Source organism: Canis lupus, chromosome 35 (assembly GCF_048164855.1).
Source record: "Canis lupus baileyi chromosome 35, mCanLup2.hap1, whole genome shotgun sequence".
In the NCBI taxonomy this organism is placed as follows: domain Eukaryota; kingdom Metazoa; phylum Chordata; class Mammalia; order Carnivora; family Canidae; genus Canis; species Canis lupus.
The window spans coordinates 20,071,734-20,085,629 of record NC_132872.1 but is presented as its reverse complement, the minus strand read 5'-3'; the positions used below and the strand labels follow the sequence as shown (position 1 = coordinate 20,085,629).

Below are 13,896 nucleotides of genomic sequence, written 5' to 3'. Positions count from 1 at the left end.
ATTTCGCTCACGTTGATCTAGCTTTTATCGTATCACACTTAGATTTATATAGAGACCTTTCTGGCAACTGTTTAAAGACCACAATCACGTGCACGTTCACACGCACAGATGCTGATGGTTAGAAGTGTGGACCTCTTTGGTGACTCTCAGTGAGCGGTGGCAGGTGCTGATGCTACATTCACAAAGTGACATTTCTAGTTTATTTTCCCTAGCAATTTAGTATATAAATGGGGATATTTTGATAATAACCAATAATGTCTACTAAAATTTTACTCTATAGAAGTGTTCTAACTATATTTTCTATAATTAACATTTCAGGGGGAAATGGTATAGTCTACTGCAAGGTAATGCTTTAATATATAAGTTCCATATTGTTAAAAATTTCAGAGTTCTACTCATGTGTCTAAGAGTGTAACCCATCTACTAAATTTGAGCACTGGGCATGTAGAAATAAATTTATTAGCTTTAGATGGTACCTACTGAAATAGTAACCTGAATATAATATAAAGTTTAAAGCTTAGATGGTATGTCCACCTGTTCCCTCAACACTTCTATTTAGGGGTGTGTGTGTGTGTGTGTGTGTAATAAGCATCCCAAACTCAGCAGATCCCTAAGTCTCAATTTTATCACTCTGTCCTGTTCCCACATCTGTTCCTTCTCCAGTCTCCCTCACTTTGGGAAATGGCACCAACAATTCAGTTTCTTTAGCCAAAAATGCATGTAGGGGTCGTCAGTGACTCTCATACCTCACAGATATCCAATTTATTAATGGGTACAAGTGCATCAAAATATGCCCAAAGCTGATCCAGGATCTCCATCACTGTTACTCCAGGCAAAGCCCTGACGATCTCTGACTGGTCTACCACAGCAGATGACTATACTCTCTGCTGGTCTTGCTTTCACTTCTGCTGTCCAAAGACAATTTTCCACATAACAGCCGGGGAAATTCTTTAAAAATGCAAACCAGGGTCACGTCAGAGTGCTGATGGAAACCTTCTGAAACTAACCAAACCAAAATTCTTATCTTGGCTTTAAAGGCGGTATGTATGCTATTTAGCCAAGGAATAACTTACTCAGCTTTGGTCAACTTATTTCAAGACAAATATAATTTAGTAAAAATTCGCACTACAAAGTAAAAGTCTGAAAAATGTCAAAACGTTAAAACTCTAGACATTAATATTTGGAGCATGTATACACTTGTATTTATATATTCATTAATTCTTTCCTACAGTTTCCATATTTTATAGAACAAACAACTGCTACCTATATTGTCAGAATAAAAAACTGAAGAGATAAATGTGCCATTAAAAGTCAACACTTGTATTGTTAATTATGGTTAATTTGCAGCATGTAAAACTGAAAACTAATTTGCTGTTAAACATATGTTGTTAAAGTATTTCTCTGTTTAAATAAAGCAACTGCACTGTTTCTGAGGGAAAAATCAAGAGTAAATGGGGACAATATATATTCACATGCACTTACAAACTGAAGTAGTAGATAAATATCAATAAAATACATTATCCTATGAATTTATTCTTAATTTGTAGGAGAAACAGGTATCTAATGTTAAATATATAGGAAGCAAACTGTAACCTCTGCTTTTTATCCCACTTGCCAATATAAATTTAATAAACGATACTCAAATTTAATCTCCAATTGGCAAGATTTTATTTACTTCATTTTCTGATATTCTCTGAATTATCAGAGTTAATTGAACTTAGATGTTTTACTACATATTCATATATCCAGAGTTCATTTGAGGCTAGAATATCATATAGTTCTTACTGATTTAGAGCTTCCTATACAGAATATGTGTATTTGACTCCAACTTTTATGTCAGCTACGTTATCTGGCAGCTCCCAGGAATTACCATTGGAGAATGCTCCAATTACCTTAGTTTCCCACTGTCCCCTGAGTGATGTCACATTTCACACTCTTGCTTTTTCTCGTCCACTCCCTTTTTGAACTGTGTCTATTCTCTGTTAGGGAATTTCCATCCTCTCAAATAAACATCTTTGGACTTACAAAGCCTGTAACAGTCTTTCCTCCAAGCCTAAGTAAAACTAACAAGTAAGAATTGTACAGTTTAGTGCATAATGTTCTCTAGTGATTCCATGTAATTTAATTTAATTTTCTAAAATAGAGTGTAAATTTCTTGGGGGCTGGGATTTAGCTTATCCTTCTTTTGTATTTATATGTATAGAGGTCTCTAGGGGACCAGCAGAGGAAGAAGTGAAGATGCTTTAAGACTTTCAATTAGAGGTGAGATCTTACCCAATAATCAACCAAGCAACCAGGTATTCTCAATATATTCACTACATCTCAAAACAATAAGGTGTTATGGAAGAATCAGAAAATAAAAAAGGTTTTGTTCTCAAACCCTAATATTTTCAATGTGGAGAAGCACTTTAAAATAGAAAACCATGGAGCAGACTACATAGTTAAATGTGTAGAAAGTTAACTGTAGGAAAAATGAGAATTAGTTTTACCACTTACTATCATTATGAATGAAGGGTCACAGAAGTTTTCATAAAGAAATAGAGCCTGAGACATGGACCTTTAGAATAAAGATTCTGAAAGGGTGGTGCACAGGAGAGAAGAACTTGAAAAACTCAAAAAAATAAAACAGAAAAAAAAATCAAGACAAGACTGGAGGGCAAGCATTAGGAATTACTGAACAATATTTTAGTTGGGTAAAATCCTGTGGATCTTACTGCTAGCAGAGAGCATATAAAAAGAAAGAAAACAATGCTAGGTTTTAAGTAGGAAAGTGGTTTGGGGAAAGTAGAATTTAAATTATTTCAGCTGTGTAAACAAAATCTATTGGAGAAAAGGCAGGTAGTCTGATTGGTTGATTGATTTATAAAGAGTTTATTTATTCATGAGGGACACAGAGAGAGAGAGGGAGAGAGAGAGAGAGAGGCAGAGACACACAGGCAGAGGGAGAAGCAGGCTCCATGCAGGGAGCCCGATGTGGGACTCGATCCAAGGACTCCAGGATCACGCCCTGGGCTGAAGGCAGGCGCTAAACCGCTGAGCCACCCAGGGATCCCCTCCTACTCTTTATATTAAATAAGACTACTGGGAGGCCTGGGTGGCTCAGCGGTTTAGCGCCTGCCTTCAGCCCAGGGCGTGATCCTGGAGTCCTTGGATCGAGTCCCACATCGGGCTCCCTGCATGGAGCCTGCTTCTCCCTCTGCCTGTGTGTCTCTGCCTCTCTCTCTCTCTATCATAAATAAATAAATAAACAAACAAACAAACAAACAAATAAATAAATCTATCTTTAAAAAATACATAAAGAATAGGAAAATGGGAATCAGGAGACCTGGTTTTATCCTGGTTTGACGTGGGTACATATATCATTTAACTGACTGTCCAATGTGTCTCTTGTGTCCTCGTGTTTCAAATGAGACAACCCAGGTTAACTTATTTTTCAGTTAACTCATTTTAAAATCCATTTATACTAATTCTAAGATCATAACATATCATGGGTAAGCTTCTTTCAGTTGTCCAACTCTGAGGCAATGGGGCAGATTTAGCTGATTATAAAAAACTTCAAAAGAACAATCAATAGGATTTAGTGGCTGAATAAGTTTAGGAATCGAGAAAATTGAAAGAATCAAAGGTTATTTTCTGATACCACACTGGATAGTTGGGATAAATGTGACACCACTCAGGGAGAGAGGTAAATTGGAGGGAAAAGCTCCTTTCCTCTTCTCGGGTACAAAGATGACGTAAATTTTCTCTCCCTGTTCTTCCATGTGTAATCCCACATGTAATCCCAGAGTTAGATAAGTATCATAGATGCTGTGGTTACCAGCAAAGAAGAGGAAGGATCTTGATTTCTGGTACCTTAGTTTCTAAACCTGGCTGGATCATTTTTGTTGACTTTCTATTCAAGTTTCTATTCACTTTGTACTTTCTGTATTGTGTACTTCACATCCACTATTATCGTATCTTTATGCACGGACAAATGATCTCCAAGTAACTCACTTGATGCTAGGGACAAGGGTGGCAGCTGGAGGAGGAGGTGAAAGCCGGGGAGGAACATCGTACTCTTCGCTTCCCAGGTGACCATTGGAAAAGACCTGAAAGGACATCAAAGGGTCGGTTTAGAATTTAACTTGTGGAGGACCTTAAAACAGCAGCAGCTCTTAGAAGAACTATAATTTTGAAAAGAATATGTAATTTCAGTTTATTTAGACAAGTAAAATATCATATAATTTACTTAGGGAGTCAGTAGCACCATAGTGATTATTCACTACCACCCAAAGGAGTACCGAGTTATAGGTAAAACATATAATACGACATGATTCTTATACATATTGAGAAGGAATATGTACTTTAATTTCTATAAATCAGATATTGGCTAGATACAAAGATAGTAAAGTTTCCCCAAATACCAATAAATTTTTATTGAGAAGTTACCATTCTCTCTAGGAAAAAGAAAGCAGTACTGGTGCAATTCTTATTTCAATTCTCCCAAATAAAAGTGTTCTAAATCATCTCTCTCTGGAGTTAACAGAATATTTTTAAACTTCTTGATAAAATAGTACATGAGTACAATCAGAAAGGCCTTTCATCTTTCAAGGCTTGGAGCTTCAACACTATTGGCAACTAGAGACCCGTTCTGGCTTTCAAAGTGCAGGCAATTTTAAATGAAATTTTCAGTGTGAACAACACAAACTAAAACTATTACCTTGCTCATAAGGTACCGTAGAGAACCAGTGTTTAATTACTCAGAATAAGAATTTCCGATTTCCAGTTTCTCAGTTTTACACTACAGGGACTGAACAATTGCTTGTTACTAATCCAACAACTTGAAATTAAAGCCATTTAAAGAGAGAGAGAGAGAATAACTTTGTATATTCACGCACGTACAAAAAAAATTAGGCGTATTTTAAAATCTTTAAGTAATCATTAGAGTTTTATAGTGTGGCTCTTACCTAAACTCTTATTAATTCATATTTAAAAGGTAGGCTGATGTGGGGGCAAAAAGCTATAATATAACCTGAATAGCTCTACAGCACCATCTATGACCTACCAATTTCTTTTCCTCCCCTCATATTTCTGAAATGGTACTGAAGCCTTTAGAATGTTTAAAATAAAAGTCCACATCCTTCTCTATCAACTTAAAATAAGAAACATGGTTTAAAGAACACATTTGAAATATATCAATGATTGCATTTCAGAGCTACACAATCTAGATCTTAGAGCACTGAAGTTTCATCTAAAAACTAGGACCTGTGCTAGAATTCCAATTTCTCTTTTGCACGTCTCCCTCGTTAGATGCCATATGATAATTACACATTATGATAAAACAGATCGCAAACACCGTTTCACTCGAAATTCCACGTTCCCACCTGCACCCATTCCAATAGACTTAGAATCATTTTAGCTGCCACTACCTGCGTGAGTGCAGTAAGTTACAAGTTGAGCTAAAAATAAATATTTTATATTCTTTGGAAATCTGAAAAGCCTGTTTATAAATAGGAGAGAAAAATAGTTTCTCAAATGTGTAGATTGATAGCACCAACTGAAGCAGTTTACTGTGCAACCCCATGCACTCAGGCTTTCTTCTTCTTCTTAAGAGCGGCAAGGCAGGCGGAAGGGGGCGCAGAGAGAGAGGCAGAATCTTAAGCAGGCTCCACGCTCCCTGTGCTAAGATCACGACCTGAGCCAAAATCAAGAGTCAGTTACTTAAATCAACTGAGGCACCCAGGGACCCCAGATTCAGGTCTTCTTTAATTCAACGGAGACATCTTTTTTTTCTGCTTTCCCAGCTGACTGTCCCAAATCAGCCACAATTGCATTGAAAATGGTACCAACTGAAATATTCTGATCCTATTACTCTTCTGCCAACAAACAACAACAAACTTTAAAACCTTTTCCTGTCTCGCAAACTAAAGATAACAGTGTAGAATTCAGGACAATTCTATTATTGGTTTCATTTTTATTTTATTTTATTTATTTATGATAGGCACACAGTGAGAGAGAGAGGCAGAGACACAGGCAGAGGGAGAAGCAGGCTCCATGAACTGGGAGCCCGACGTGGGATTCAATCCCGGATCTCCAGGATCGCGCCCTGGGCCAAAGGCAGGCGCTAAACCGCTGCGCCACCCAGGGATCCCTATTATTGGTTTCAATCTACACTACGTGTTCTCTCTCCATATTCCGTCCATCCAAAATTGACTTCTTCACTATGCCTACTTTCCCCACCTTCATGCTATTCCTTCCTGTCAGGTCTACAGAAACACCTACTAATCTTTTCGTGTCTGTAGCCAGTGACCTTCTTACGCATAGCTTTCTTTGTTCCTTCTTTTACAATGCAGCTCAATTAGATTTCTTTTTTCCTCTTGAGGACCCCGTATTGTGTTTTCTGAATGATTTTCCTATGTCTATTCTCTTAGTTAACTAATCATATACCTGTTTCATTCCCACTAGACTTTGCTTTGTTCATTTTGTATTTCCCCTGGTGTCTTGAATATCCTAAGTACTCATAAAGCTAAAACAGGCTGAAGAAATGTGAATATATTAGGGGAAGTTTAGACTTATGGAAGAAGTTTAATCTGAGTTATCATGTAACTTATTATAAATTCTAGGTTATCCCAGATTAATATGTTTCTACATGCCTCAAGATAGCATTTAGTGCTAATCTTGAAGTTTGAAATGTCTTCTTATGATTCAGGTATTAGCTAAAATTTAAGCTAAAATTAAATACTTTAAGTATTTGGGACCCTTGATATACAGGGAAAACACATACTTTTGTGATAATCTTAGTACAATTAAGACAGAACTTATTTATACAAAATCCCAAATGCAACCCATTTTCCCCGTCCCACATATGTGAACCCACACAAACACTACCCCCAAAATATTGAATAGAGACAGTTCAATGCAATGTTAGTATCTGGATATAAGTAGATAAATTTCAAGTATCCAGATACTTTAAAACATTTTAATGCAAATCTTTTCACCTCAACTAATTAAAATAAACCACCACCAACAATAAACATCTAGCCAACAAAACATTTATGAAAGAGTAGGTTTCTAACTGTGGCTAGAATCCGAGAATTTCAGACAAAGGAAATAGTAGTACAGGAAAGAAATTTCTTACCAATAAAAGATGATAAATAAGCCTAATAATGCTTACCTTACAGATTCCCGTTAAAAGTCAAGTATTACCTTAGCTAATTTGATTGTGCCAGGTGGGAGGGAGGAGAGAAAGGAAGTCAAAGAAAGTCACAGAGAATTCTTACACTTCATTTCAACAATGAACTCAATGGCTCTTTCCCTCACAGCTCCCTACAGGTAGCAGAAGGTGTGATTAGCATTTAATTTATTCTTGTTCCCCCCCCCCCTACCATTTATCTAGAGAAGATGCAAATACAAAGGGCAAATGTCTCCAGGGGATAGTGGGCAGTGGCAAACTGAGAGAGGACTACACATGATGAAGGGAAGCGGGTTGTCTCTCATTTACATGAACTTCTACTTCTCTTCAGGTACATTTAGTTCTCATTTAAGCATTTCATGCTTACTCCAGTTTTCTTATCTTTAAAATGGGAAGAGAAGCGTTCATTTGAAGTATAACCTCTAATGAAAACAAGTCTAAATGAGTGCTGTCCCTACTTCACACAAGAATGTATTGGCTTACAACTGGCGAGACTGGAGGGTTACAGGGAGATACATCAGCTTCCATTCTAGAGCCCCACCCCCCTTTATTCCCAGGATGAAATGTTTTAAAAACTGCACACCTCACAGTACGGAGAGTGAGGATACACCCTAACACTTATCATTCTCATTAAAATAGGAGGAAAAAAATTCCTATTTCAAACAAGAAAATGACATTCTACCTTTTGCTGGAGGCCAGTGCTGAAAAAATATATTAAAAAATGGGTTTTCCTCCTTGTATATACGGTGGATGTCTTCTTCTTCCAAGCCCTTTCCCTGCCCGTGCCCAACCCCACCCCAGCGCACCCACACTCTCTTGCTTCTACCATCAGCTTAAATACTGGACTAACTCACCAACCAAGTGCTTGCGACATACTCATTAGGAATTATGCTAAATAGAGAGCAAGGAGAAAGAGATGATGATTTTGAATGAAAATGTCAGCTGTTACAACATACACTGCTACTTCACATCTAGCTATTACTTCTGATTCCAGGCCTGAGGAGCATGAGGATTTATTTGGAGGTTAACTATTCTCCTAGATAAGGTACTATTATTCTTCCATTTTATAAAGTAAGGAAAATAAGAGAGACAAACCAAGAAACACTAATTCTAGAGAACTGATGGTAATCAGAGGGGAGGTATTTTGCTCACCCTCTGGACAAAATAGGTGACAGGGACTAAGTCGTGCACTTGTGCTGATGAGCACCAGGTGATGCACAGAAGCGTGGAATCACTACACTGACCACCTGAAATAAATAGAACGCTGTATGTTAACTGTGCTGGAATTTAAATTAAAAAAAAAGAATAAGATATTTTTTATGTTATAAGTAAATCTTTCTCTTTGTAAAAAAAAAAAAAAAAAAAAAAGGTAAAAATAAGTGGAGTTGGGGCAAAGACGTAATAAGTTGCTTACATTCATAAAGCCAGTAAATTCTAGAGCAGGAAATAAAACTCTGTTCTGAGTCCAGAGCCTGGTTGATCTGTGCTGGTAAGATTTTTAGTCAGGTTAAAATGCAGCTATCAGCTTTGCCTTATCCTTGTCATTTTTCCTTCTGCCTGAAGGAGCTGAATGGTTTCTCTGCTATTAAAACATTTGGTTAAATTTGAAAGGGGAGAGAGCATTGCGATGCCGGTTATCCTGAACACCACGAGGGTCTTGCATATAGAAAGCACTTACAAATGTGAAATTTAATCGGTTTGGATGTAAGCACCATAAAGATGTAAGAAACAAAACTCCAAGGCAGGAGCCCAGAAACTGAGGGCCACAAGATCCCAGCTGGACCCAGTCCTCTGTTAGATGTTAGCGGAAGCCAGCCTCTTACGTTTCCCCACAGTGAAATGAGTAAGAAGAGTTAGGCTTTTTCTACTGTATGTAAGTTATGACGTACCTTGTAGCCTATTGAAGGTCCTTCATAAAGATCATGAGAGAGAAAAAGAGATGTTTGTCTTACAGCATTTATTACATTCACTATATATAAATCCTTCTTTTATCATCCACCACAGAAGTTGAAGAAATAGACTGAAATCATAAATCTTAGAAGTCTAATTTTGGTTAAAACTTTGTATCTGGTTGTAATGTGAAATTAACTTTGAGAATATAAACACTGCATTATTAATACACACAATATATGAGATTAGGCCTTAAAGAATCTTAATGAAGCTTATTTAGCCAAAACTAAATAAGATTAAAATCCACCTTTCAGTGAGATACTGTGCAATTTCCTCAATGTTCTCTGGCATATTAATATGTATCAATGATCAAGACACAGAAGTTCACATACAAAACATTTGAAGGAATCTTCACAACTGAAGTCACTATTAATATTTCATACCTATAATTAACAAAATAAAATTTCATACCTATAAGTTATGAAATAGTAACTTCAATTTAAAAAATGGTAACCTTCCATACAAAAATTAACAGCCAGTGTAGTGTTCTAGGGCTTAGAAGGGCAGGTTGTATTAGTGCTTACACTATACAACATATTATGTAAAAGAACCATGAAATAAAAGGTCTTCAATGAACTGGCTAAGATAATTATTGTAAGTATTTCCAAAGTCCATTCAAGAAATAAATTGTAATATGTTGCTGAGATATAACCTGTCAATTCACATCAGAGGCTGTTCCAATCCTCTTCTCAAGACAAGTAGGACCATATATGAATGAAACGGAATAGAAACTAAAGGAAAAAAAGAAAAAAGAAAAAAAAACCCAGCAGATCCCTCCAATCCAGATTTCAGGTTGTGGGAATGTACATTTGAGGATGATAAGCACTCCATTTTCAGAAAACACTATAAAAGTGGTTTTATTAGTACTTTTTCTTTCACTTACCTTCTAGACGACCTTGGGGGAAACCTTTAGAGTTCTTCATATTTAAAACAGATGATATATTTAAAATACCGAAGGTACCAAGGTGAGTTACTGGCAGAGTCAGGGCAAACTCCCACCATTCCTCCCCTTGCTGTGAATGCCAAACTAGACATTTTGACTCTTCATATCCTGGCTACCCTAGAATCACTGAAGTTAAATACACAAAGTTCTCTTTACCACTTAACCTTGGCAAATGAGCATGTGTGAGCACGCACACATGTATATGCATGTGCGTGTGACGGTCTCGTTCAGTTTTATGGATGAAGAGCTTACTCTGTAAGAGTGAACTGCAAGTGGTGCCTTTATATATGGGAAAAGTTCATTTTACCTGGACACGCAAGGTGACTATCGTTGGCAAAAATTCCAATGATCGATTTATGATATGCTACAGTCAACTTTTTTCAGATTAGACAGAACCAGAGGAGTTAAAAAAAAAAAAAAAAACACAACAGTACTGATTCTCCCACCTACAAGTTATTAATAGGAAAAAGTTTTGGCAGATGAAATAAGGGAAGGTAAAATAAATCTCCTGCAAATTGTCTGGTGTCTTCACATTAAAATTAAATCATCACTTAGAACCTTCTTCCTGACTTCTTTTAAGTTTTAATGAGCTTCTGATTATTTATAACTTGGAGAAAATTAAAGACCTTCAGGGAAGTGCCCACACCAGGCAAAAAAACAAAACAAAAAACAAAAAAACACTGCCCAACCTTTTATACTACCTCCTGTCAGAAGAGTTCGAGCAGACTGTTTAGCTTCTGCTTTGCTTATTCCTTACCTTGGCTCCTTCTAAAGGCAAATCGTGGCGTCTGTGTTTTCGCAGAAGCACAGGGTCAGAGCCCATTCTACTGTGCCTTCCATTTACATTTGAACTTGCTGTGATTCCAGGCTTTGGAGAGCCATCCCCTAATTGTCGACAACCCACTGACTGATTAGTTCCAAACACATCCCGAGGGCACCAGGCTTCAAGAGGCATTGGCTGGTCTCTAGAAGGCACACTTTCCACGTGATGGAAGTGTCGACTCAGTCTGTTGTCAGGTGGGATCGGGGGAGGTCTCTCAGGGGGAGGTGGAGGAGGATCTCTTAAGGGAGGAGGCGGTGCTGGGAGTGGTTTATCTTGTTTTCTCACCATGCAAGGAGAAGACTGATGAGATACAATGGAAAAATAAATGAATTAGAAGTTGCACCATGAACTGAAAAATGATTTCTTGGCTAGTTAGTCTATTATCACTTTTGTTTTCTAAGCCATAATGGAATTTTATTAGATCCCTGTGCCATCTTTTAATGTTTCTTTTTATCATCAGTTAATGACGTTAAAAAAATTAATAAGAAGCTTATGTAGAAAATGAATACATAAACTTGAATGTTATGGACTATAAAGACTACACAGGAAAAAGTAGCAGAATATCAAAATTATACAATGATTTTGACTCGTTGAAAATAATATGCAGTTCTTAATTTATTTGCACTCTTTTACAATTTAGGAGAGAGAAAAGAAACTAGCAAAGTTATTGTTGTTTTACTTTTTGAAAGAGCAACTTGATTTGTAACATCTCTGAAAGAATAAAAGCCATTTTCTTATTTGCTGCTGCAACATAAAGCTACTACTAAGGGGCAAATTTGCTCTGATCCTGTCTTTTACCAGTTATTACTAGAATAGTGGAAAATCACAAATAATAGAGAATTACTTATACAACTTATCTGAATTCTTATGGATCCTTAATATAAAAAAGAATCTAATTCCCATATGGAAATATAAAGGTACATGCACCTGAATTCAATCTATATGACTTTTATGGTTTTATTTTTATTTACATGGTTCATCTGATGATTTTGTGCTTTTATCGTTAGAAAATATTACAGAAAAAAGGAATGTGCTGAATGTTTACATAATTCTAACTAAATGCCATCCTAAAAAGTCTTAATCTGATCTTAAAATCAAGTTACCTGTAATTGAGAACAATCAAATACTAAAATATTGTGCTTCTGACTCATCTTAGACTCTCTAAAGTATAGTACCCAAATGGAATTAACTTTTTAAGTCTTATATTTAATATAGCAAAATACACCCTTATCAAGTTTGGAAACAAAAGTCCTCACAAAACTAAACAAACTGTAGGCTTATTAGATTTATACAGTTAGGATTACGTCTTTAATATTAAAGAGTAATGTAATTACTCTGCAAATATTGTAATTCTTTGTAATTAATTCCTTCAGGTATAAAAAGTACTATACAAATAATTGCCTCTTCTGAGTCACCTTGAAACCTGGGTGATAATTTATCACATCATAAGCCCTTATGCAAATATACTTCCATCACATTTTTCTTGTCATGACACTATGAAAATGAGTGTAAAATATCATTCGATAAGGGCATGCAATTTATTTTAATACATATAATGACTTTTAAAATCTATCTTACAGAATAACTATATTTACTCTTCTATGCATTTTTGCAAATCAGGGAGACACTACAGTCCTACGCTCTCTGAATAATTATGTAACTTTTACAGTAATAAAGCAAAAATAGGATAGTGGGCTCAGCATAAATAAAATGAGAAACACATCAAAGTTCTTCATAAACAATTAAGAGCACAAGAAATACAAGTGATGGAATTCAAAGGAATCTGAGCAATCCGTAATTGTCACTTTACTGATCTGTGTTTCTAGTAAAATCGGTTTACCTTTGGTGAACCAGTGGGACTGCCACAGGGAGACCGAACTATGCCTTTCTGAATTAGATCCAGGCGAGGAGGTACTGGTGGCAGGCTCAGATGTGGGATCTGGAGAGGATCTGGATGTGGCTTTCTTCTCTGTGCAAGGGGAGAGGATCCTGGTGATGTGACTGGTGAATTTTGCCTATCAGTGCACTAGAACAGAGAAGAGAAAGAGGATGTTGATTTGATGTGCAAAGTGCAGGCTTTTCAGTTCTTAAGGAAGACATTTGGTTTGAGAAGGTGTCTGCCATTGAACATCTGTTAAACTCAGTTTACTCTGATTAATAGATGGGAAGCACTCACATGGCCCCTCAAGGGCAGTATTATGGGAAAAAATAAATGGGTAAGTTTCTCTTACATATTGCAGACAAGGCCTAGGAAAAAAAGAAGAGCAGAAACATAGTGTAAAAACAATCAAAGGCAAACATTTCCCTCAGAACCCCGTCCACATTTTATGAGGAAACCAGAAACATACAATGCAGTAATGCACACTGCTCTTGGTTTCTATATTATGAAATTTTCTTAAATCTTTGATTTATAGTGTATTCTAGAACTCAGAAGTCATTTTGTTCCATATAAAATATGCATCCAGTGCATAGCCCTACTTTCGTACATCCTAATTAAATCAAGCAGGGTTTAAAAAATAAAAATGTGTATTTAAAATAAAAATAGCCCAATTGTATTTTCCTCAGGCGTTCATATGGAAAAGATATCAAGTTAAATGTTTTTCTTTGCTACTGCAGGTTTTCTACATTGTTTTGTATTTCTACTGCAATTTTCTACATTGTCTTGTAGATAAAATGGCAATGAAAAGCCAGCAACAAGTACTCTGATTTGTACGTATGTAACCCTTTTTTATTTTAGGATTTTTCTTTTAATGTGACATAATCTGCTGGTGATTTCATACTAATTATACTAATAATAATCATACTAATTAATAAAATGGCCTCACCAACGTAAACAATATTGTTATGAAATAGTAGGCAGCCCCTTTTCAAGGCTAAGTTACTAGCTCTGTGGAGATCTAGGCTTGATTTTTATACCTACCGATGCTTTGATAGTCATCTGTTTCCTAATGCTAGTATTTTCAGTGTTAAGCTGGTTATCAACCCATTTTCCCCCTAACATTACTCATC

At 36.3% G+C, this 13,896-nt stretch overlaps 1 protein-coding gene across 14 annotated transcripts in view; it reads right to left on the bottom strand.

Moving 5' to 3' along the window:
* The window catches only part of CBLB (Cbl proto-oncogene B), a 409,409-nt gene that overhangs the window by 46,468 nt on the left and 349,045 nt on the right, over positions 1 to 13,896 (bottom strand). For all 14 annotated transcript variants that reach the window (XR_012024387.1, XM_072812047.1, XM_072812046.1 and 11 more), the window contains 3 exons: positions 12,728 to 12,913; positions 10,822 to 11,187; positions 3,994 to 4,088 (listed from right to left, as the gene is read on the bottom strand). Coding sequence is in view for 13 of the 14 variants with exons in the window: in XM_072812047.1 (XP_072668148.1) it covers positions 3,994 to 4,088; positions 10,822 to 11,187; positions 12,728 to 12,913 (647 nt within the window). In the remaining variant the exon portion in view is untranslated. The remainder of the gene's footprint in view (positions 1 to 3,993; positions 4,089 to 10,821; positions 11,188 to 12,727; positions 12,914 to 13,896) is intronic.